The sequence below is a fragment of the Anolis sagrei genome, chromosome 2 (assembly GCF_037176765.1).
Source record: "Anolis sagrei isolate rAnoSag1 chromosome 2, rAnoSag1.mat, whole genome shotgun sequence".
In the NCBI taxonomy this organism is placed as follows: Eukaryota; Metazoa; Chordata; class Lepidosauria; order Squamata; family Dactyloidae; genus Anolis; species Anolis sagrei.
This window is the reverse complement of record NC_090022.1, coordinates 113,514,095-113,540,570: the sequence shown is the minus strand read 5'-3', so window position 1 is coordinate 113,540,570 and position 26,476 is coordinate 113,514,095. Positions and strand designations below refer to the sequence as shown.

Here is a 26,476-nt window from a genome sequence, read left to right as displayed (position 1 = left end):
CCCACAAATGGGGTGGTAGTAGTAGTTAAGCCTAAAATACCCTGTTTATCTCTCTATGTACGTATGTTTGTGTATTCCCTCTGCTGCCATATAAGTATATTATATATCCCCTCTAAGGACTTCATCACATTAATTAGGTCCTTTGTGTCGATTTATCAACCTTTGTTGTGAATTGGTGACACAGCAGGACAATCCCAACAACTCACACCCCGACCAGCTGGCAGGAATGCTTCCCCATCACACATGGAGAAGTGTCACTGCATGGCTTGTCCCCGTGATAGTCCCGATGTTCCAAATGGAACATGGAGAGGCTCCTGTGTTGGTGGTGTAGTGTCCTACCACACTGCCACCCCAGTTGAGCAATGGAGTCCCCCCAGAAGTGAGGCTACGTTGTATGATGGGTGGCGTAGGGCTCCATTGCTCAACTGGGGTGGCAGTGTCCTAGGACACTAGAAATGTGTCATGTAATGAGGTTGTAAAGGCCAGGGTTCTATATGCAAATTTTACAAGGAAGGAATGCATGACATGACTACTGCATGCCAACCATTTAAGAGATCTGCAGGTGGGAAAACAATAGATTATCACATGGGGAGAGAGGGAGGGTTAAAAATTGATGATGATGATGATGATGATAATAATAATAGTCCCTGCAGATTTGGAAGTATTTCAAAGGCATTGTATGTAGTGGCAATGTATCTCTAACACAATTTGGAAAATCAGATAGAAATCCTACTCCCCTACCCATCAGTAATTCCTCCCATATAAATAGTAGTCTATATGTTATATCTTCCTGGCCACAGATGCATTTGCACTCACCTCTTTGTTCACAAAGCAATAAAGTATGGCCACCAGCATGCCCTAATGACAGAGAAGAATCAATCAGAATAAGGCTATTCAAAGTGTATGTGTGTATGTGGGAGAGGGAGGGACGGGGGCAGGAGAGAGAAAGAGAGAGAGAGAGAGAGAGAGAGAGAGAGTATATACATACATGCTGGCTTTTTGGCAAATGATTAACCAGAAAAAAAAATCAGGGGTGTCGGCACTGGAGGTTGAAGGCTCTCAAAAGTGGCTTTGGTGAGCTTCACTTTTCTCCCCTCAATACAGATAGGGCTGGGGGATGGGGGAGGTATGTCATGTGCCTGTGACTCACCTGGAAGGAGCTGAGGAAGAGGTCAAAGAAGAGCTTGACATATCGCAGGGTACCCTGAGCATGTTCATCAGTGACAAAGGCAAAAACCACCTCATGAATACCCAGCAATGGAATAAGTGTCAGCGTGGACTTGGCCAGCCTAAAATAGAGAATTAGAATGCATTATTGGAAATAGGCCCCTAGTATCCAGTTAAAAAAACAAAAAACCAAACCAAACAAGCAAAAATTGAAGAACTGGATAAAATCAACAAGAAGAAAGGAAAGACACATCTCAAGGTGCATAAAAGATAGTATTTTATGAATGGGCTTTTCAGTTTATGAAAGGCCATCTTTTAAACATGTTGAGATGTATCTTCTTTTTCTCCTCTCTACACGTTACTCTATTGCCAGTTCCATAGACGCACCCTATCTGACGGTGGTACGAATGAGCTTATGTGTAGGAAAACATGAATGCACAGATACCACAAACTGGCCAGTTCAGAAAGACACAAACCAGTGCTCAAGCCCCAATGCCCATGGAAATGCTAGAAATGATTGCAAGGACAGTCCCAACCAAGAAAGCCCAGAAAGCTGTGTGAACGGAATATCCTCATCCCAAAGAAACGATGGCCCTGTGGGGACAACGGCCAGTACCGGAATTTGTAGTCTGTGTAGCGCATCTGGTGGGCACGGAGTTTGGAGACCAATATCTGAATGATACGGATAAAAATGAAGAAATTGATCTGAAAGAGAAGACCATGTGGTTAAGAGGTGGAAAGGGACAACATGGAAGTGAATATACAGTTAACATATAGTGAGGTCTTGCATATAATAATATTAATTATTCATATGAATATTAAACTCACTTTTCTCGTCTTAAAGTGGTCTGCATAGGTCTTTCTATAGTCTTCCATCCAGATCATATCCCCAAATTAGATTTCCCAGAGCTTTCAGCAGGCCACTGAAAGCTCTAGCTTTATACATTAAAAATCCTTGGGTTTTAAGCATGTAGCAAATGTTCTGCAAACATTAAATAGATTCTGCATGAACTTCAGAAATGCAGATGGTGGTAGTAGCTGTAAGGCTTTTTGTCAGCTTAGGCTGGTACAGATTGGACCTTGAGTGTGTTAGCAATATTACTGTGATAGACTTGATGTCAGAATGCCTTTAAAAATAGTATTGTATACAGTTGGTGTGTGAGAGAAAGACATTCGGATTGTGATTTCCATGTTTTCTAAGACAAGTAGAGCCTTAGGTAAACATTCGGCTTTTCTATGCTTGGTAGATGAATTGCCCCCAAACCTCCTGCTCGTTCTTTTATGAAGAAGAGGATATCAGAGGCAGGTAATATCACCTTTGGGGTCTGCTGGAATTTTGAGATTGAGACAAACATAAAAGACATAAAGACTCACAAAGATGGCCAGAAAGACAGGGAAACGCAGGATCCACCAGAAACCCATGTTATTGTTGGTACTCCAGCATCTTGAGAAAGGAAGGAAGAAAGAAGCAACCATGTAAAAGACAGTCAAACAAATACATACTTATTCATTTGCTAAATAACACCCCAGTCCTGTATGACACAGAGTGTTCATCCTATATTCTCATGAATGTCACCTGCTAAATTGGAGCCCCCGGTGGTGCAATGGGTTAAACCCATGTGCTGGTAGGACTGCTGACCAACAGGTCAGTGGTTCAAAGCAGAGGAAAGCAGGTTGAGCTCCCCTCTGTCAGCTCCAGCTCCCCATGCTGGGACACGAGAGAAGCCTCCCACAAGGAGGATAAAACATCAAACATCCGGGCATCCCCTGGGCAACGTCTTTGCAGATGGTCAATTATCTCACACCAGAAGCAACTTGCAGTTTCTCAAGTCGCTCCTCACACACACACACAAACACAAAACCCTGCTAAATTGTCCAAAAACAACAACCTGTCTGCGCACCAGCCCATATATGTATACTATTCAGGTGCATTGCTTGTTAGAACTTACTGAATATTTTCATAAAGAAATTTCACCACTACCCATGGCACAATGAAGAGAATTGGGGCTCCTGGAAAAAAAAGAAAAAAGAATTACACAGAGCAACCTCTCTGTTATAGGCAGAGATTTAACCAGTATTATGACTTTACATTCCTATCTCAATGCCAAGAAGTAAGAGAGATGCCAAGATTAGTACAGTAGTGTCTCGCTTATCCATCATAAATGGGCCAGCAGAATGCTGGATAAGCAAAAATGTTGGATAATAAGGAGGAATTAAGGAAAAGCCTATTAAATGTCAAATTATGTTATGATTTTACAAATTTAGCACCAAAACATCATGTTTTACAACAAATCAACAGAAAAAGCAGGTCAATACATGGTAACGTTATGTAGTAATTACTGTATTTCCAAATTTAGCACCAAAAGATTGCAATGTATTGAAACAGATGTGGATCCGGATGGGAAGCAGACTGCATTGGATAATATAGAACGTTAGATGAGTGAAGGATGGAAAAGCGAGATTCTACTGTAGTTCAAAAATAAATGGCTGAGTTGGGGGAGAGAGGCTTACCTGAATTGAGATCCTGTTTTGAAGGTGTGTAAACCCAATTTTGATGCTTATCCAGATTATCCCCATGCTATTTTTAAGAGGTTGGGAAAAACAGACTTTTTGCAATCAAAGATTTCCTCCTTAACAAGTTTGAGGGCCATGATCCAGACTGAGTGAATCCCCACCCCTACCAGAATGTCAAGGCCAGATCATGCAGCTTTCTGTTGACCTGAAATTTGTCCTTGAAATACTCATCATAGACTAAAAATGGTAAGATAAAGCCATGGCTGATCACAATAATATTGTTTCTGTCCCACAAGACAAAAAGATGTTGCAGAGTTTCGTAGTGCTTTGAAAATCAATGTAACTGGGAACATGGTCATGGGGGAATAAATGTCTTTATAGCAGGTAACAAATGAATCTGTCAAACTCTCCCCAAATGTCTATGATGTACATGACTTTAGTTGCAAGACAGCGTGCAGTTCCAGTTGGAGAAGGCTGCCCTTCAAGCCAAACTTTAGTAGGCATGAAGGATATCTGGCTGCCAGCAAAACAACAGGGTCTCCTGCCTGTGTCTCCTTAGGAATGTTTGGGAAAAGATGAAGACATATGAGATGGTGCCATGGCATTCATAGCGTACCACCCATTACTAGCAGCAGCCAATTAAACAGAGTGGGTGGGTGACTGAGACAGCGATCTGTCATTCCGGTATGAACTGATCTGCTCCCCTTCTGGGGACAAACTAACATGCAGGTCAGGAATTAGGGAGCCACTCACAGGCATTGACATTTCCCAAGTATTCTGATGCAGTTTTTGGCACAAAAGAAGGGGGATGAAAATACTATGTCATGACATAAAATGTATAGTCTAAGAAAAAAACAGAATGAAGACAAAGTGTTCTTGTTCAACACACATGGAAGTAACAGGGATTGGAAGTCAGGCAGATTCATGTCTTTCCAAGAAAGCCTGAGCATGATGACACCATATTGTATACCTTCAGTAGGAAAGCATGCTGGAAAATATAGGGATATGCTGTCAGTGGCACTTGGAATCTCTCAATATTTGGCTCTTTTCTTCTCTCTCTAAGTAACAAGCTAATTCTTTAGCGCATTGCTGGAGTCACAAATGTTTTGCTTCCTAAGGTAGAGTCTATGTCACATGAGTCAAAGTTGGTTAGGTTGGCATTTTAACAAATAATGGCATCAGCATAGCATTTTCCGTTCCAGGGGGAAAGGGGAAAACAGGCCATCTGGTATCTTTCAACTCTACCTCTTGTCTCTTGGCATTTGCTGCCTCAATTCTGCCTAATAGTTGGGCTAGTCTCAGCTCGTTTTCACAAATGTTGGGTCAAATATAACATTCAACCCAAGGAAAAATGTTTTTTATTTTATTTTTTAGTAGCAAGAATGCATAGGATAGGCATTCTCAAACTGCAGCCCTCCAGCTGTTTGGGCCTCCAACTTCCAGAAGCCCTAACAAACTTGTTCAATTGTCAGGAATTCTTGGAGTTGAAGCCCAAACAGCTGGGGGGGGGGGGGGGCACAGTTTGAGGATGCCTGGCATAGAATAAGAAGTCTGGACTGTGACCTCACCTGAGCCCAGTCATTCCTGGTCAACTTCTAAGATCTGCTGCCTGAAACACTTCCTCCCTCAGTGACCCCGGGACATACACACTCTGGACATCCTGATTCATGCCATCTCTCTCACATACCCCCAACCTTTTAAAGAAATCCCACTCTTTTCTCTCAGCATGTTATACTTTCATCCCAGACTAATCTATAATATTCCAAACATTTGACCATTTCAATTAAACCAGAGACCAATGACACAGAAAGATAATAGATAGTAGTTAGAGTTTGATGACTCTTTTTTTTCAGAGACACAAATGGATGGGCTCTAATTTGTCTGAAAGCCTAGGTCAGTGATCATATTATCTCATTTCTGTCTGTTCCATCTACAGTGTCGTCCTCATGATGTCCTTAACGAAGGCCTAACCCCACTGTTCCTCCTTCTTGGGGTCCTCCCTCACAAATACACTTTTCCACTACTATCTCATTCAGGGTTTTATCATTTTTATCTTGTGCATTTGGCCCACCCATTGTGTTATTTCATTATATTATTTTGCAACTGTTTATTTTATTTTGTTACTTCATGTATCTTATTGTGATGTAATTTTTCGTTAATTTGTATTTTATATTGCTGTATTGTATTTTTGGGCTTGGCCTCATGTTAGCCACCCTGAGTCCCCTTTGGGGAGATCGTGGCGGGGTATAAATAAAGTATTATTATTATTATTATTATTATTATGCCTCACTGGAATTGATTTAATGGAGGCTGTCAGTTTTCCAGACATGGAACAGAACAGTAAAAGCACTTCGACAGAACTTGAACCATTTTAAAGTTGTTGGCATTAATAGGAACTTTTTAAAACGTGTAACACATTTGTATCACCATTAGTCCTCATGTTATACATCATGCATGAATAACTTGTTATTAATCTCTCATTTTTAATTAATGTTTGACAAAGAAAATGGCCAAAAGAAATCTAAATCTTCCTCCAAATAATCCTTAAAATATTTTATCAGCTTATCAGAAACCCATGGGATCAGAAGGAGGTGGGGTTTAATTTTGGAAAGCATTTATTTGCATAATGAGATATTTTGGAGGTGGGACGGAAGTCTAAACATAGAATTCAACTATATTTCAAATACATCTTACACACATAGTCTGGAGGTAATTTTGTACAAGATTTTAAATAATTTTGTACATAAAAGAAAGTTTGTGTACACTGAATGTCAGCCATCCATGTGGATAATTGCAGATTTTGGAATATTTTGGATTTGGGAATTCTGGATAAGTGACACCTTACTTGTACTTAGTATAGGTTGCTCATTACATACACATGCATTCCCCCCAAAATATATTTACTATGTTATGTTATGTTATGTTAACATACAGGGGAAAAGCCTGCAATTATTTTCTCATTACATCCTCTCAAATAAGGTAACATTTTTAGTTACTTGCAAACTCTGATCTCTGCTACCTTGAAAAAGAACTACGGGCAATAGCAGTGTGTTAAACAATGAAATTCCTCTTGAACAGTGTGGAAGGTGGTGCAGAGAGGAATCTGAAAATCAGACCCCTGCATTTCCAGTGGGAACCTCCACCGGATCCTAGAGATCCTTCCCCCAACAGTAGGCGGAGTCTGGCTCCAGCCTTCCAACTCTTTTGGTACTGCTCTCCCCTTCCCATGACCCAGAGACATTATCTTTCCACCCAACATTTAGTGATGAACATCTGCAGCATTTTCCTGTCTTGCCTCCCAAATGGCTTTCCTCTAGTTTCTTCTCCCTGTGTGGCAATGTTGCATGCCTGGGTTACTCTATGTTTCTGCAGTTCCTCACTGAAAGGAGTCTTGAAGTTAATCTTACCCAGGCCGCTAGTGGCCATCTACTCACCCCAGCCGATGCAGAGGTAGAGGGTGAAGTAGCTGCGCTCGGAGAAAACAGCCAGCACGAGCAAGTTGTGCAGGTAGATCCCTTCCACTAGAAGCCAACAGTAGTTGGCCACAATGCCGTACTGCATAAACACAGTGGCTGCTCGGCAGCCTGCCGCCGCCTGGGAGCAACAACAAAAAAAAGTTAGTGGAAAGGACAAAAAAACTTGGAAACTTTTGGCAAGGAACTTCATCCACCCCCCGCCCCCACAAACAATATCCAGAAGAATATGAACATGAAGGGAAAATGTGACTAATACCCAGGACTACTTCTTGACTATCCTCCCTCACAAGGTCATGCCATGTGGCACATAAGCCGAAGTGGCTGCATTCATTCCTCACATGGAAGCCAATTCGCCTGGCAGCTGAATTTACCATTAACATTGGCAGCATGAAAGCAACATCTATGACACCTAGAGGTGGCAGACTTTATTAGTAGGACCATGATAGGTTATCTGGCACATTTAATTCTCTTCTCCAAGAGGAGGGAATGCTCAAGTGGAACTCTTGAGCATTTCCCAGAGTGTGGTGGAGGCTCCTTCTTTGGGGGCTTTTAAGTAGAAACTGGCCATCTGTCAGGGGTGCTTTGAATTTTCCTGCTTCTTGGCAGTGGGTTGGACTGGATGGCCCACAAGGTCTCTTCTAACTCAATGATTCTATGATTCAAGAAGGTTGGCAGCTTCAGGAGAAATTGCTGGGATGTTGTCTTTGCTATTCCCACCCTCAACATTTGCTGCCTGAGATAGTTAATTCTACTTGACTAATAGCCCAGCCCCATAGTGTTGTGGTGGATGTTTTACAAATTCAAACTCCTGATATAGGAGATGCTTCAATCCTGTGTTATGCTACACGATGGCCAGGGCAGCATGGAGAGGGGAAAGAAGGGGAGAAGTGTTGGTTTTTTTTAAAGAATCATTAGACTCATTATCTTCTTAGCAACAAAATAGTCCTGTTGATCAAGTTTTCAAATGGCTCAATGACAGCATTTGGTACCGAGTTCCCATACTGTGATCTAGCCACAAATACAGAATGAAGATATTTTGTGGAGTATGACAGAGGCTGGAGAGATGGAGGTGTGGCTTAATTTGATCTTGAACTTCAGGACCAAAGTCTAGAAAATCCACCACCACCTTTTTTTTAAAATTACACTTCCCAGAATGCCCAACCAATACTGCCGGTGATTCTGCTGGCAGGAGGATTCTGAGTGTATTAGTCCAAAAATGGAGAAATTTTCAAAGCTCTGCTCAAGATTAGCTTCCAGTTCCATGAAGCCTTATAGCAGTGGTTCTCAACCTGTGGGTTCCCAGGTGTTTTGGCCTACAACTCCCAGAAATCCCAGCCAGTTTACCAGCTGTTAGGATTTCTGGGAGTTGAAGGCCAAAACATCTGGGGGCACACAGGTTGAGAACCACTGCCTTACAGCAAGGCTACTCGGCCCTCTTATGCTCAATATGCATGTGAGTTATATGAATTTATGATAAAACAGAGCAGAGTAACTGAACATACACTGCAGACTATGTTGGTTTTATATTTGCATTATGGATTAATTTAACATGAAGCTGTTTGACTGCCTTGTGAAATCTCTGAGAAATTCTGAGCTCTATTGCTGGCTCTTGTTAATTTGAGTCAAGGGTCTTCATAGAGGAGGAGTAGAATATCCTTTGATATTGAAGTGGGAGAGGGAAGGAGAAAAAAACATGCATCAGAGACAGTGGGGTGTTGGAACTGCGAACAGATGTGTCACCTCATGACTCAGCCAAAGGCCCACGTTGTAGTCGTCGATCTTCTCACTGTAGCGGGTGTTGAGCAGCATGTCGATGATAAGCACCGAGATGCCCTTCAGGATGAAGGAGGCGAAGAGGTTCATGTGGATGTAGTTGCGCATGCAGTGCAGCTTGCTGGAGAGCAGGGAGCTGGTCAGCAATGCCGGTCCAGCAGAGCTGGTACCAGGCCCTATCCTTCCCCCAGGTGGGCTGGCGACCCAAATCTTTTCAGACAAACCCATAACTGCACTTCATCTTTTTCAGAGGAACAGAACTGAATCTGCCCAAAAGATGCCCTGCCCTTCCTCCTACTCCCTTTGCCATTGGTATTGTTCCCAATAGGAGTCCCCCTCCCCTCACCCCATTGTCCAATTCCCAGGGCACCTGAAGCCTAGCAGCACAGCCAAGGCAAGAAGGAGGGCGCAGAGAGACACTGAGTAGCCAACTGTGTACATCACCTTGAAGCTACCATAGATCTTTGCAAACCTCTCCTGGAAAGAGAAAAAGGAAAAAAAGAGGCTGGGTTACTCTTGAGGTCCCTTCTCATACACAAGTGGAGCCAAGGGCAAGGTGTACTCCCACAGACTCCCACCCCCACCATCTGGGCTCAAACCAGCCTTCCCAGTCACCTGGTCTGAGATGGTCTTGTTGTCCATCACACACTGATGGGCATCCCGCATTGACTTCCCTTCAGGGGTAGTTACCCATTGCCCATCTGGGCCACACTTCTTAAATACATAGCCATGCTTCACTGTAGGGGGGAAACAGAAGGATCAGCAGTATCCTACTTCAAAAAGCAACTCCATAATTGTGCTGCCCTTTGACCATTCCTTGTTGCTTCTCTGTGCCTCCCCACACACTACCAATCCTCTGCACCCTGTGACTCTTCTACATATCTCCCCCACCATAGTCCTCTTCAGTCTGACCCCTCTCTTTCTCCCTCCCTTCTTTTTGCCTCCTCAACAGTGCTCCATTTAAACTCTTGAAGCCTCATGCGGAGACACTCCTGGAATATTTCCTTTACTAAGAACAAGGTCCCACTCCCACCACCACCACCTTCACAGACCATTACCTTGGTCATACCAGGGCAGGAACCAGGGACAGGAAACATTGACAGTGGTGTTGGGTTGTGCATCAGGCCAACACGAGTATTTGTCAAAAGTTCGGTTGCAGACAAGTTCTGTTGAAGAGGAGAGGGGGCTTAGGGTGTGTATTTATGGTGGTGGAGAGAACAGAAGTGTGTGCTTGTTGGAGAGGTCAGACTGGGGCACTCCCCACTCTCTTTCCATAGGCAAGTGAGACCTTTTTGGCTTCAACAGGCCTTTGAGAGAGGAACACTTTTTTCTGAATATGCTCTCTTATCTGTATTTATTCCTTTTCTACTTTAATTGATGTGCTTTTGCCAGCTTTTATTCCTATTGACATTAAAAATATTTTAATCATTTGTAGAATATTATTTTTAGTTGTATCTGAACTTTTCTAAGCCCCCTTGAGTTCTGGACTGGAGAAAAGCACTAGAGAAAGCAACAGAAGAACAACAGCAAATGCAATTATTCTCACCATTTTTTCACCCTTTCCATAATTAATGTACTTGCCAACATTTAAATGACAGGTTTGAAATCAAAGGAACCTCCCAACAAAATAGATGCTTTGGGCACCTTTGTGAATCACATGCAAAAACACGAATGCAGAACTATGTAGTTGTGCAGATATTCCCTTATCTTACCTCAACTCATCCCCTACAGTCTACTGCCCTGAAGCTATAGTTGCCCCCCCCCCCCACCCACATATCAAGTGATTCCGTATCCACAGATTTAACCACCTACTGCTTGAAAATATTCTTCCTTTCAAAATAAAAAATAGGATTTATTATTGTTCTTTTGTTGCTTTCTCTAGTGCTTTTCTTCAGTCCAGAAATCAAGGAAGCTTAGAAAAGTTCAAAAAGATACAACTAAAGAATAATATTCTACAAATGATTTAACTATGCCACTATAAATAACAGGACTTGAGTATTCAATTATTTTGGTATTCGCAAAAGAGTCTGGAACCAAACCCCAGCGGATACCAAATGCCCACAGTATCACATACAGAAAATAAGTCACGTTTGGTCATATATGGATCTTTGTGGTTTCTTTTCTGGAGGTACTCAGTGTTTTAAGTGGCTCTGGCATACCATTTAGCCTCCACAATTCTTGTTCCACAATACATCCACCAGTCAGAGGAAGAGCATGTGGCCCAGACACATGGCTACTCGTTGCTCAGCAAGGAGACTGAACTAATATAAACAAATAGGGAAGAAAGTCAGCTGAGTGACCAGTCTTAACAAAATATCTCATTGCAGACATTTGGCTTCTGAGCTGGAACAGCAAATGGGTGCTCCTCCTCTGCCTCCAGTTAAAGCATCTGAGGCATATTTTCATGGTGTTGTGTTGTACCTGCCTTTTAACTACGAGCTGTGAGGAGAGATGGGTAACAAATATAATTTATTGTTGTAGTAGTTAATAATAATAATAATAATAATAATATTTCTTACCCACCTCTTCTCAAGACTAAGGTGAAGCTTAATATAATTAAAATATGCAGAACACAGAACAATTTGCTGCCCTCTTTGAACCAGTGGCTTAAGGTGGCTGCATCTTAATGGTAGGGCCGGACCCTCATAGCTTCGTCATCTAACCCCCAGCTTCCGAGGTGGGTGTAGGGCTTGTCTCACCAGTAGGTGGCGGCAGGAGGCTCATGTTGTGGTGACACTCTTCGCTATAAGCCTTCCAGCTCTCAAAGAGGTAGTCCATAATCTGGGCTGGGGCTCCCTGGGGAAAAAGAGAAAGTAGGGAAATTTTTATGGCCTGGTAGACATGTGAGTATGGACCCTAAAATGGGGTGGGGGGAGATAATGGGAGGCTCCAAAGACCTTACCTGGAGGCATAATGCCAGCACCAGCAGGATAGTGAGGTGGTCTGACTGGGACATCCCTCTGGAGGGCTAGGAAACCGCATTGAGAAGCTCCCGGAGCAGCTGACCGGCTACAGAATGTCCTGGTTTGGCAGGAACTCTGCAAAGTGTAAGGAAAGAGGGAAGAGTTTGAAGGCCACTTATTCTTGCAGTCTCCTCACTGCTCTCCTGCAGACACCAGGCTCTACTCCCCTGCCTCCAAGACTGATGACGCAGGTTGAGAAAGGGTACATTCAGATAGCGGGCCCAGGGCCAGGATATCTGGGAATGGGGAATAGCTGCAGCAGCAGCCTCAACCCATGGCAGGTGCTGGGAGCCTGTTTGACCCTGTTTCTGCTTTTGCCTGGAGGCTCTCTGACCCTCAAGGGAACTGGAGGAAGCTGATGGCACCCAGGCGAGGATGTCAGTCACTGCAACCAGAGCCTCTTTGGGGAGAAGCTATTTCAGGGCTGGATTTGGTTCCACACTGTGGGGCCAATGAGACATGACCTACTACAAAACAGTGCAGGGACTGAGCTAATTCACACGCCTCTCTCAGATCACCAGCTTGCCCCGATCCCTGATGTGCACTTACTTGCTAACTTGAATTTCCAGCATATGCTGGTAACGAGCTGGTTGCAACCAAATGCAACAATACATAAAGAAAAGACTCCAAGGCTGTCTTTGCTAAGCTTAACTGAGAAGTTGAACTGTCATGGGGAAGCAAGGGTGCTCTGGGGTCTAAGCTTTTTAAACAGAGGACCAGGTCACAGTCCCGCAAAATGTTGGAGGGCTGGATTATAATTTGAAAAAAAAAATGAATGAATTCCTATGCACACTGCACATATCTTATTTGTAGTGCAAAAAACACTTTAAAACAATACAATAATTAAAATGAAGAACAATTTTAACAAATATAAACTTATTTGTATTTTAGTGGGAAGTGTGGGGCTGCTTTTGGCTGATGAGATAGGATTGTTGTTGTTGTGTGCTTTCAAGTCATTTCAGACCCTGGGTGAGGGCCGGGTAAATGACGTTGTAGGGCTGCATTCGGCCCCCGGGTCTTAGTTTGAGGACCCCTGCTCTAGTCAGTCCATGTTGGTGGAGGAATTCTAGATATCATGAGTCCAAGTTCTGGGCTCATGATATCTATTGGCAGGTTAGGCTTGCCAGGTTGCCTAAGAAACAATACACTAGACGTGAAGTTGGTAAGGTACTCTGCCTGTGCATCTGAATATATGGATGCACATGGATCAGCCAGCACAGGAAGCAAACAGCGTTGGTAATGTGTTGGCAAAGGCTTTTATAGCGCACTGGGTTGCTGTGAGTTTTCCGGGCTGTATGTTCCAGAAGCATTCCCTCCTGATGTTTCTCCCACATCTCTGGCAGGTATCCTGAGAGATTACAAGGTCAACCTCTGAGGTTACCTGCCATAGCTGTGGGCGAAATGTCAGGAGAGAATGCGTCTGGAACATGGTCATACAGCCTGGAAAACTCACAGCAATCCAGTGTTGGTAATCATGGCTATTTTTGTGGAAGCTGGCAAACGATTTCAGTATTTTGCCTTCCTGCATTTTATTTTCATTTCTTACACCTTTTAGCCAAAAAAGATGTGCATTAGGTTCAAGTAAACAGGGCAAAGCCTTTTAACTTGGAGAGATTATTTATTTATTTATTTACGACATTTATATGCCGCCCTTCTCACCCCGAAGGGGACTCAGAGCGGCTTACAAGGTATATATACATACAATATATTATTAACATAGTACAATATCAGTTTTAAATATTGCTATATTGCACTATATCAATTATACCGTAATATTATTAGTAATATTACATGTAATATAAATATATAATTATAATATCATATTATTATTAGTAGTATTATATTGCATTACATTACAATATTATAAATATTACATGTATACACAATATATTATATATTATATTATAATATATTATTAGAATAGCACAGGAGACAAGGTAGAACTGTCCCCTGGCCCCCTTTTCTTCACTCCGGCCCAGAGCGGCAGTTGGTGCTGGGGAAAGGGGTCCCCAACGGATGGCAAATGCAGGAGACAAGATGGTGCTGTCCCCTGGCCTCCCCTCTCTTCGCTCCGGCCCAGAGTGGCAGTTGGTGCTGGGGGAAGGGACACTATGAACGATGAATATAGGAATGAACGATGAATATAGGAAATGGAATTATGGATGACGAATTGGATCACGATTTTAGTTACGAGACGTTGATGTGTTGTTATTGATGTGTCATTATTTTGTATATTATGCTGTTAATGGTTTTAAATATTGTATGTTGTTCGACTGACTTTTGCTCTTGTTGTGAACCGCGTTGAGTCGCCTACGGGCTGAGAAACTGCGGTATACAAGCAAAGTAAATAAATAAATAAATAAAATATCTGGAAGCACCTGGATGTAGAATAATGCTGGGAATGCATCTGCCACAGGAGGTGACAACAGAAGTAGTGTCACATGTGGGAAGGAGAAGTAATGGCACGCGCGGGAAGAAGAAAATCGACTTATTTGGCATGCCCAGAAAGGAGGGGCTGGAAGGAGATAGACGCATGCTGAGGACACATGTGCCTTGATACCCAATGTCCTCACATGTCTGTGGCTACTGACCTATGCATTCCATCACCCCAACATGACCTGCCCTGTATCCACCGAGTTCGCAGGGATTCTCCCAATTCAGTGTCCATTTCTAGCTCCTTGTCCCCCAGACCTCATCTAGAAAACCTCTTTCTTAGGAAAAGGGACAAAGAAGAATGCATCAACGCAGCCAGTGTTTTTCCCCTTGCTTACAGCTTCTGGCAGAGCCCAACAAAGCCCAACAACAAAGCGGTTAATCATTTACAACCTTCAGGGAGCTCCAGCCCTGGATGAGCTCAGGAATATAGTTGTGTCCTAACCCCACAGTGCCCAACCTCCAGCTGGCACTGTTCCTACCATCCACAACCCCATGTGTTCAGAGATTGGCTCCTTGGCCCAAGAGCGACCCTGTGTTCCTGTGGGCAGTTGGGCAAAGGCACCCCTGCATTTTTGCAACCCATCCAGGATAAACTTAGATGCACACAAGAGCTAATTCCTCCAATCCCCTTCTAATCTGGTTAAAGGGCTCCTGAATGGGATCGCAGTATTCCTGACAAACAAGCTATTCTTGCTGCCTGCCTCAAGAAACAACAAGACAAGCCTTTGGCACCGGATATTGCCGGAACTCGGCTGGGATTATGTGGGTGCTCTTCCAGCCGCCCCAGGAAGGGAAAAGTGCTTGGCCTGAAATGCCAGCACTTACCCGTTGTGCCCTAGAGCCAGAATCGACATCTTGGAATCAGCTGCTAAATAGATAATGCAAGATTTGTCGTAGATCTGTAAGTCTTTCTGTCTGCCAACTGCCTACCTTCAGTAATAGGGAAAGACTCCCAACTCCTCAATATGTTTCTAAATTGAAGATTGGTGTGGGTGGGAATGTATGCACCTGCGCAACCCCTCTGTGCAGCTTTTCCTTTGCCTGTTTCTCAAGCTATCTGAAATGGGGGCCCAGCAGCTTCTTCCTCTAATGTGCCAGGCACCGGGTGAGATTTGTGTTTACTGGCTGCAACAGTTAAGTTTCTTTCTTATAAATGTTTCATGAACTAGCAGCTACACTTCACAGACCAACATTGGTTCAATCCTTTTGGACTGAATTACTGTGTATGCGTTCATAGGTGGGAATAACTGGAGTTGTAGTTCAGTACATCTGGAGGGCACTAGGATGGGGAAGGCCGGCACAAAGGGAACATCTTCTCAAATTTGATTGTTGCACAGAGATCATATAATGGTCTCTGTGGAGAAGTAGAATATGAATACAGAGTTGACAAACAAAAATATGACTGCTGTTGCTGGAAATACCTAAAGGAATGACTAATGTTGGCAAGGCATTAAATCCAAAGGAGCATACGCTTTGAAAAACGAAAACAAGCCCCAGTGTTTAGATTAGAAGCGGGAATCATCCAACCCTCCAGATGTGGATGGATGTCAACTCCCAACACTCTTCACCACTGACTTGGATCAAGGATAATAGTACTTGTAGTCCAAAATATCCAGAAGGCTTCAAGATTCCCACCCTTGATTGAGAAGCATTCCTGATGGTTGCCTGCCTCCTAGTTCTGTTATATTTGATGACCACAGGCAACTTGTGGATCAAGGTGTGGAGAGCTGTGTGTGGTGTGTGGGGGTGGTGTGTGGTGTGTGGGGGCTGTGTGTGGGGGTGCCTCCCTCCCCTCATTTCAGAATAGGCCCCCGCTCATCATCTCAGCACCCTGAGGGCTTTAATAGAAACTCAGTATTTTGCTTTTTTTCTGTAGGATACTTACTGCCTCTCCAAAGAGGAAAAAGGAATGGTTATCTTATGCCTAGCTTCCTCTTTTTATAAGAGACTAGCTGTCCCCTGCCACGCATTGCTGTGGCCTAGTCTGGTGATCTGGAAAATAAGGTAACGAGAAAGTGTTGGTTTCTAATTTATGTAATTTCTTTATGCTTGCGGGTAAACAGTATTTCTTTCTGTTTCTTTGTCAGTGTTGATGTAGAGATTGTCTGGTTTGCCTATTCTGGAACATGCAACATATATTTGTCCTTTTTTAAGGGTCCCTTTCAAATCTATGACACTATATCTGCCATATACATATATGTGTGTGTGAATCATATAGATTTATCTATATTTATGGCTGGATAACTCTTTGTCTGGAGGGCTTTGATTATGTTTTTTTGCCCTGGTGAAGGGAGTTGGACTGGATGGCCTTAAGGCAGCATTTCTCAACCTGGGGGTTGGTTCCCTGGGGGGGTTGTGAGGGGGTGTCAGAAAGGTCAACAAAGACCACCAGAAATTTTCTGTTGGTCATGACCAAACTTCTGTGTGGGAAGTTTGGCCCAATTTTTTTCGTTGGTGGGGTTCAGAATGCTCTTTGATTGTAGGTGAACTATAAATCCCAGTAACTACAACTCCCAAATGTCAAGGTTTATTTCCTCCAAATTCCATCTGTGTTTATATGGAGTATTTGTGCCAAGTTTGGTCTAGATCCTTCACTGCTTGAGTCCACAGTGCTCTCTGGATGTAGGTGAACTACAACTCCAAAACTCAAGGTCAATGACCACCAAACCCTTCTAATGTTTTCTGTTGGTTATTCCATCATTGGTGGAGTTCAGAATGCTCTTTGATTGTAGGTTAACTATAAATCCCAGCAACTGTAACTCCTAAATGACAAAATCATTCTTTTAGTGATGGTCACTCTTTGGGTTAGTAGGTATCTTGTGGCCAAATTTGGTGGCAATTCGTCCAGCAGTTTTTGAGTTATGAAGTCACTCAAAATGAACAGAGCACACACACACACACACACACAAACATCCCCTCTCAAATGAAGAGAACAGGGACCAGCACCTGGTCTTGAAGGTTCTTCTGAGGACAATCTCCCCTTGGTTGTTCCCCATGAAGTTATTTTTAGCTCTGGGGGAAAAATCATGTTTCCTCAAAGCAGCCCCTAATTGCTACTGCAGTCTGAGAGCAGGGGAGCTCATTAATCAGGAGTGGAAGGGGGCCAAGACTGCCAGAAGCTGCACCCACTGCTGGGATGCTGAGCTCTCTCCATATTTAGATGGGTGCAGGCTGGCAGATGTATCTGCCTCCAGATGAACCTTGCCCTGGTAGCTGTGCTCGGAAGCTCTTGGAAGTCTGCATAGTTCTGGCAATCCAAGGTCTTATTGGCCCAGGTCCTTTGCCCAATGATCCCCACTGGCATCCTTCCCTGCTTCACAGCCCTCCCTGTGGGAGCCCCGGGGAGCCTGAATTTTGAGAAGGAAACTTACACATTGAAGTTGAGACAGCCAGCTTGTTGCCTACTACTCAATTTGAACATTACTGGGCTCAGATGACAGGAAAATACCATTTCACTGCATCTGGCAACTCTGGCTTGTGTGTGCCTTGCCACATCTCTATGCCCTTAACAACACAAAACCAGTGATTGGGGAAATGGTGCATGTGCACACATCAATTTCCGCAAATATGTATGTAGGGAATACTACAACATGTATGTAGAAAATACTATAACTCTCAGAAGCCCTGGCCAGTTTGCTCAGACTGCAGGAATGATTTTGCTGTATCTATACTGACTGAGGGTTTCTGAGGAATTTTATTTGGCAGGACCTCTGCTCAAGACCTTCCTGGCATCTGGAGTCAATACAGAAATCATTGGTGGAAGTGGGAGGCCTCCTCTTTGTAGCCACCCATCTCTCAAGTATTGAGAGAAGGCATTTTCCAAGTATGGCTGCCAATTATTTAGAGGCTTGTTGCATCAATCCAGTGAAGACCCTGAAACAATGCATTCCCACAGTCTATCCTTCCAATTGCCTGAACAAAACCTCTGCCCTAAATCACATCTCTGTATAAAATCAGCTAGGACTTGTCCTGAGATGTCCTCCCTCTCCTCTTGCCTGCCATCCCTTGGCCTAGCTGGACAGATTGCCCGTCTGACTCCAGCCCCACTGCTCAGAGGCTCAGTTTCCTGCCCCAGTCCAGCTCTGTTGGGTAGGAGTTTTCTGGGATCGAGCCAACTCTATAACCTCATCTACCCCTTTTCACTCCATGGAAGCTGCAGTGATTTCCACAGTGGCCAAATTAATGTACACTGGAAGCCCACAAGAAGGAAATAATAATAATAATAATAATAATCATCATCATCATCATCATCATCATCATCATCATCATCAGACAGTGTTTTGGGGTACAATACTCCTGACCTCACAATTGTGGTAAAAAACAAAATATGGATCGTTGATGTTGCCATCCCAGGCAACAGCAGGACTGAAGAGAAACAACTGGAAAAGCTGGCATGATACAAGGATTTAAAGATTGAACTGCAAAGACTCTGGCACAAGCCAGTCAAGGTGGTCCCAATGGTGATCGGCACATTCGAAAATATATCACACAGTCCTAAACACTTGGGAAGTGTTTGACTTGTGATTTTGTGATACGAAATCCAGCATATACATCTCACTTGCTGTGTCATACCGTGTTTTTGTGTCAGTAAAATAACAACTCAGGGCAGCTTATGTATGGGACAAACTGACCACAGACACAAATATGAAACAGTCCATCCAAGCAAAAACACAATTAAAATAAAAACATAGTTAAATACAACAATCCAGATAAAAGCACAATTCAATAAAACATAAGAGTATAGAACAACAGCATTAAAACTCAAACAAAACAATACTCAACAAAACCAACTGCCAGTGGTACAATGGGTGTGACCAGACTATAAAAGGGCCGGGCATGGGATAGAGCAAGCAGCAGGGCCGGGTATTGGATGAAGTGCAGAGAACAAAATATTATTAAGGAACCTAAGGACTGGACATTTATAACTAGGGAATGGGCATTCTCAAATGCAACCTGAAACATCCAGGTTTGAGCAGACCGTCCCAGCAAGTAGCCAGTGGCTCACACCATCCAACCCCCTCCCTGGTGATCCTTACTCATTTACTTCACTTATTGGATATATATCCCATCTTTCTTTGAACACTGGAAGAAGGTTTAGCTGCAATTTTCACAATACATGAGGGAGAAGAATGTTTCCCTAGCAGCAAAATATCCTTCCGCTTTCTGTTTTCCTGAAAAGCTTTTTATGGAGGCTTGATCTTGAAATAGCAGTTAAAACCCATTCGCTTTATAAAAGACCGCATTTTGAGGTCGAAAACTACAATAATTAATTGGATAGAGTTACTTTTTTCACATGTTGTGGTGTCCTGCGTTATGAACACCTGCAGTTCAAAATCTGCTTCCTGACTGGCAGCTACTGATAACCTCCCTGGATCTAGCTAAACTCCGCTTGAAATAGTGTTGGTCGACAGATGCCACTACATTTTGTAATAGTCAGTGCCACTGTAACTAATTCATTGCATACAGAAGTCTTCTCTGCAATCTGAATGGATCATTCAGTTTTCAGCTTCTCCCTACTTTCTCCACACCATGCAACAATCTTAAACCCTTGAGTTGTGCCCTCTGCCTCCCCTTTGATGACAAACAACTCATAAAGTCACCTTTCCTCATAGGAATCATGTTTTCCCACCTGTGCAAGATTCATTTTTGGGCTTCCCTCAATTCCCTCTTCCAGGCCCAAGAGAGCTACATTTCTCTGCTCAACACAGCAGTGACTCTCCAGAACATGTTCTCCCCTTCTGCTAGAGTGGCCTCTCTTCTCCGTGCTTGGCGAACATACTCCAATTACTGTGTAGGCTAATGACCTTGGACCCTGAAGACCCAGGCAGGAAAGCGCCTGCCTGGAGCCACATCATGGGGAATCCTTCCTGGGAACAGAGCAGGCTGGATTAGACAGAGACAGAGACAGAGAAGATACACACACAGTCCCCGTTCCCAGCACTCTGGCTTCAGGGGAACCACAGCATCCCTCTGGGTGAACAGTCCAGGACTGTATACAGGAAGTCCCCAGGTTACAAACAAGATAGGTTCTGTAGGTTTGTTCTAAAGTTGAATTTGTATCTAAGTTAGAACAGGCACAGTTTTTAAGTGGAACCCCCCCCCCCCCCAAAAAAAACAAACAAAAGCAAAACAAACTTTTAAAAAAGTTTTAGATAACATAATGAAGAGATAACACCCCTGTAACATTTGTTTTGATTTTCATGCCTTTATACAATGGATTCACTTGCAGATGTATGATTCAGATTGGGGTTTTTTTTGTGTTTAAATAATTTTTATTAAACGTTTTTTCAGACGCATTTAAAAAAAGGGTGGGAAGGCTGATGAGCAAGATTTGGGCACTGAGGGAAGCGACTTGAGAAACTGTAAGCTGCTTCTGGGTGTGAGAGAATTGGCCGTCTGCAGAGACGTTGCCCAGGGGATGCCCGGCTGTGTTACCATCCAGTGGGAGGCTTCTCTCATGTCCCTGCATGAGAAACTGGAGCTGACAGATGGAAGCTCATCCCATTTCGCGGATTCGAACCGTCGACCTTCAGGTCAGCAGTTCAGCTGGCACAAGGCTTTAACCCAATGTGCCACTGCGACTCCAGCTCCAGATTGGTGGAGAGCACTGAATAAAGGGAAAACATTTCATGTTAGCATAATTCACCACACTAGGTGCCTGTGAGGCAATCACTTAGAATGGAAAAGAAATCCACTGAAAATCATACATCAGCCTTGAAGTCTAGCAACTGTTTTTAATGAGATTCTCAGATTGTGGAATTTAAGAAGATAAGCACCTTCTTTCACCCTTTAATAAACAAAACTTTTCGAAACGCATATTAAAAGCACCCCTTTGAGCACTTTGTAATGTTTCACTGGCATTATATAGCTATCTTTGTTTCAGCAAATTACTCAATTATCTGAGGTTATATTTTTCCATACTCAATCTTATATCCCCTTAGGTCATTGTTTCTAAATTGAAGTGGTGGAATCATCCTTTTATTGTCAGCAGCTATTGAGACTGCAATGTGATCTGCAGAGGTGTACTGCAAGCTTTGTACTTTTGGAATAATCTCTGGTGCTGTCACCCAAATATTTTTAGTGGAAACACAGTTAACTGCCAGTATCCCAGATAGCACTAAATAATGTGTCTGGGTTCAACACATCCTCCAGCTCACCTGAAGGGCCAGCCACCAGATAAGATAAAGCAGGTCTGTTCAACTTCTGATCAGGGTGCAAGGAGGAATATATTTTTACCACCCTGCCACTAGCAAGAGAACCTGTGACAATGTCTTGTGACAAGTGTCTTGCTTACGATTGTTCCAGGTTGACTCGCTGGCAAGACGGGAGTTAAAATGTATTTCCCTTCAATTCAAGCCAAAAGACCTTCTTCATTCAATCCAGCTGCTGGCTTTTTATATGGATGATTGGCATTTACATAGGTTTTCAGTGAGACTACATATTCTTAATAAATACAGATAAGTTACAGATCTATAACTCTAAGTTACGAATCCATAATTGCAGTACCAACTACCAACCATTAACTTCAATCCTATTCTGTGTTGCTGCCAGTAAAACAGAACACCTGAATCAGTATTTCTCCTCCTATGGCGAAAGGTCTTAATCCAAATCAGCTTTGTTGTTGTTTATTCATTCAGTCACTTCCGACTTTTTGTGACTTCATGGACCAGCCCACACCAGAGCTCCCTGTTGTCTGTCACCACCCCCAGCTCCTTCAAGGTCAAGCCAGTCACTTAAAAGATACCATCCATACATCTTGCCCTTGTCCTTCCATTTTTCCCAAGCATAATTGTCTTCTCCAAGCTTTCCTGTCTTCTCATGATGTGGCCAAAGTATTTCATCTTTGCCTCTAATATCCTTCCCTCCAATGAGCAGTCAGGCTTTATTTCCTGAAGTATGAACTGGTTGGATCTTCTCGCTGTCCAAGGCACTCCCAGAATTTTCCTCCAACACCATAGTTCAAAAGCATCTATTTTCCTTCGCTCAGCCTTCCCTATGGTCCAGCTCTCACATCCGTATGTTACTACAGGGAATACTATTGCTTTAACTATGTAGATCTTGGTTGCCAGTGTGATGTCTCTAGTGCTTGAGAAATACAGCTAGTGCTTGAGAAATACAGGTGCACCCATGTTTGGAAAATATATCAAGAGAGTGAAAGCTCTATAATGTTTTGCCATTCTTGGTAGTTTTCTAAGTTTAAGTAAAGGTAAAGGTTTCCCCTTGACGTTAAGTCTAGTTGTGTCCGACTCTGTGGGGTGGTGCTCATCTCCATTTCTAAGCCAAAGAGCTGGTGTTGTCCGTAGACACCTCCAAGGCCATGGGGCCAGCAGAACTGCATGGAGCACTGTTACCTTCCCACTGAAGCAATGTCTATTGATCTATCACATTTGCAGGTTTTTGAACTGCTAGGTTGGCAGAAGCTGGGACTAACAGCGGGAGCTCACCCCACTCCCTAGATTTGAACCACCGATCTTTCAATCAGCAAGTTCAGCAGCTCAGCAGTTTTACTAACTGTTCCGCCAACCCATTTCTAAGATAAATGTCATTAAAAAGCCGAATGGTGAATTCAATAAGAAATCCTGGCCACTGTCCCACATGCTTTAGTCACATGGTCACAGGCTAGAGTGATGCTAAACTGTCTCCAAGTGTGGTGCCTCCCTCTTTGGATGTTTTCAAACAGAGATTGGATGATGCATCTATGGCAGGCATCTCACAACCTTTGAGGATGCTTGCCATAGATGCAGGTGAAACGTCAGGAGAGAATGCTTCTAGAACATGGCCATATAGCCCGAAAAACTTACAACAATCCAGAGACTGGATGGCTGTCTGTTGGTAGTAGATTGATTGTATATTTCTAAATGGAAGGGAGTTGAACTAGATGGCTCTTATAGTGCCTTGCAGCTTTGTACCACAAAGACAAGAAGCAGTAGCTAGTGCAAAATAATGACTCCAGGGAACTGCCTTCACGTTTCCATTTGTCTTCATCTGGCTCTAGGTTGATTTCCAGGTTCATTCAAAGTATGGTCAGTGCCTGCAAAACTCTTAATGGTTTGAGACCAGGGTATTTCAAGGATTGCCTCATTTTCCACTAATTTCACGTTACCAGGGGGCATGTCCAGTTCCATCCCTGCCTGTCAAACTGTGCCAGAGGCACAGCTTGGGGATTGGGGGTAGAAAGGGCCTTGTAGCTTGCCGTTCCCAGATTTTGGAAGTCCCTACCCAAAAAAGATCTATCCCAGATTCTTATCAGAACTGCTGTTTCAATGTTCTTTTGGGTCTCAACGTTCAGTTAAAACGATCAGACATTTGTGATAGGAGTGAAAATACCGATGTCACAGGAAGGATGATTTGCCAGTTACTGCCTCTTATGCAAACAAGCGGAGCCTCCAAAACTGGGAAAACATGTCACCGCCAGATTGAAAAGAGTCAGTAACAGTGGCAACAACAAATCAGTTAATGTTCCTTTGAAAGAGAATCACAAGATCAGTTGGGAAGCATGGAGAAGAAAGACCAGGAGGACACCAGTGCAAGTGGCAGAAGAGAGCCTGGAAAGTACATACCGTATATCTGGGGGGGAAAACCCAGAGGAATGATGTGCTTGTAGTTGGTCTGAATTTATTTTATTTTTAAGTTTAATGTACACAAAAAGGTTGGCCTTCTTAAAGGGTGTTAATTAGATCAGGCAGAAATTCACCTACAATTTCTCCATTAAATTGATTGATACATAAACACAGATTTCTGAAATTTCTGCCTTTGATTAAATGAATGCCCCCTGAAGAAGGTCAGTCTGTTTGCGTACAGGCCAAAATGCATTGGACTTTTGAAAGATTAAATTCAGGACATCTACAAGCACGTAGGGATCATTCTCCTTTTTTCTGCAGGCTTCCATATTAAGGAAGAAATGAATCCACTTTCAAGTTTAGTCTTAGTGAATGGCCTATTTCAGGGAAGAGGGTTCAGAAATTTGGGTAGCTTCTTCAATGTTTGCACCAAAACCCAGAGTGGATTCACTAGCCCATTGACCTGGAAGCTAGCAGCTGCCAGTGACCAGTACTGGACAGAATAACCGGCAACGGATACTTAAACACCTTCCTTAGCTGTTGCTGGGAATTTCTAGGACCCTCTGGAACGTGTACAGCCACAGGTCATGTTCGGATTTTCAATCTCATAGGGCTGCAGAACTAATATGTAGACCAATGTAAGTTGTGAGATCAAGAAACTCTGGTCCAGAATGCCTGCCAATCCTTCACTTTCCTTCTTGCCCCATTCCACCCTCTCACCTTGTGTGTTCTCTTTTCCTCCCAAGCTGCACGTGTCATCCTCCCTCCTCCTGGCATGGCACCTTCAGCCCCAGACAGAGCCACCTGCAGGCAGCATTGTGACCCACATGTCCAGCCCCCTTCAGAAGAAGAGCTCTGGGGTCTCTCAATTCAGCCTTGATGGGAGAAACAGGTACCTGGAATTATGTTACAGTATTTTTAGGCAGATGAATGAGGAGTGTAAGGATATATATGGGAGCCCCTGGTGGCACAGTGGGTTAAACCGTTGAGTTGCTAAACTTGTTGTCCGAAAGGTTGCAGGTTCGAATCCGGGGAGCGAAGTGAGCTTCTGCTGTCAGCCCCAGCTTCTGTCAACCTAGCAGTTTGAAAACATGCAAACCGCTCTTCAGCTGAGAAATGGAGATGACTACCAACCCCCAGAGTTGGACATGACTGGACTTAATGTCAGAGGAAAGCTTTTACCTTTATTTTAAAGATATATATACAGAGAAATACTGTATTCAGAAATCTAGGAATTTATTTAAGAGCTGGAAAGATGTCTAGCTATAAATTCTACCTCACTCATTTAGGTGCCACTGAGCCAATATTAGCAAAAACTTAAGTCTTTCAATCATGTTATTGGGTCAGAATGGAACCGTAATTGAGGTGAGGCCACCACTCAAGCTCGTGTTAGTTAATAAAACCACAGCATTTATATAGCTCCCTTCCCACAGACTGTTTCTTATGTTTTAAAAATAGCTTTCTTGGATTACTCTATGTAACAAAATTTGAAAAAAATTTCTGTTCCTAGTTTGAAAGTGTTATTTCTTGTTTAATTGTGTGATAATTATTTTGGAAGTAGTTTTTGTGGCTGCCACAAACTATATTGAATTGGTTGAAACTCTATGAGATATTCATTGAAAATCTATAGCAAAATGTACCTTCAGATGTCCCACAAAAACAGTTTATGCAGTTTAATAAACTGTTTTCATGTTTTTATGATAGAACCAATTAGGAAATTACATTTATAACCAAAGTTTGTGTAATGTTGTGTTATTGGGCTGCCATGTAAATCTTCGGGTTGTGATCTGGCAACCCTTTTCATAATCTCTAATGTGCCCCTCAAAATCACAATTAATGGTGGAAGAGCCCTCTCATGAGACATGCTGAGAAGAACAAGAGATGTGTAGGGGAGCTGAATCACAGCAGACACCACTCTACACATCACTATAGGATGCTTATAATTCCCTAAAAAGAAGCAGTGTTTCAGGGCAGGTCTGTTGTTCAAACAGATAGAAGCTGTAATGCCCACCAATGTGGCTGGAACATAGTGAGATGTGTACACTCAAACAAATGCTCAGCTGTGTGACAGTCAATTGCAACTCTACTTGTAGCTAAGAGTAGTGCTGAAGCCCTACACTTGGTAACATCAGGAACCTTCCATCTGGAAGGACCTACAATCTGCTTAAGAACTCCTTGTTGTAAGCTGATCGGGGATGGAGGGTTGATTATGATGCTGAAATACAAACACAATTGTTATTTAATACCCATAAGGAAAAATAGCCTTGGATGTTTGTGTCTCTTGTTATACATATTAGAAATATGCTCCAACATGAGAGCCACCAACTCTAAGGAAATCTTAGCATTCATGTACGTAGGGTCATAATTACTCCTGAACCCTTAAAACAAAGGAGTCCTGTGCATACTACTGGGCCTCAAGTTCAATCTGATCAGAGAGAATATTGCTTAATAAACCCCAACATGATGACGCATTAGATCTGAACTGTGAAAACAGAACCTGCCTGTTAATCCTCCAAGAGATAAAATTTCTATGTCTCGTAGCACAAACTCATTCATTCGGCCTTCCTGGTTCCTTCATTTTAGAGTT

At 43.1% G+C, this 26,476-nt stretch overlaps 1 protein-coding gene across 1 annotated transcript in view; it reads right to left on the bottom strand.

The window, feature by feature from the left end:
* Positions 1-26,476, bottom strand: part of GCGR (glucagon receptor) — a 51,642-nt gene that overhangs the window by 4,629 nt on the left and 20,537 nt on the right. Inside the window, exons 2-13 of the mRNA XM_060764877.2 lie at positions 11,833-11,968; positions 11,630-11,726; positions 9,989-10,096; positions 9,546-9,667; positions 9,301-9,407; positions 8,898-9,051; positions 7,116-7,275; positions 3,117-3,177; positions 2,542-2,611; positions 1,784-1,872; positions 1,151-1,289; positions 817-858 (exon numbers count right to left, since the gene is read on the bottom strand). Of these exons, the coding sequence (XP_060620860.1) occupies positions 817-858; positions 1,151-1,289; positions 1,784-1,872; positions 2,542-2,611; positions 3,117-3,177; positions 7,116-7,275; positions 8,898-9,051; positions 9,301-9,407; positions 9,546-9,667; positions 9,989-10,096; positions 11,630-11,726; positions 11,833-11,886 (1,203 nt within the window). The 5' untranslated portion in view covers positions 11,887-11,968. The remainder of the gene's footprint in view (positions 1-816; positions 859-1,150; positions 1,290-1,783; positions 1,873-2,541; positions 2,612-3,116; positions 3,178-7,115; positions 7,276-8,897; positions 9,052-9,300; positions 9,408-9,545; positions 9,668-9,988; positions 10,097-11,629; positions 11,727-11,832; positions 11,969-26,476) is intronic.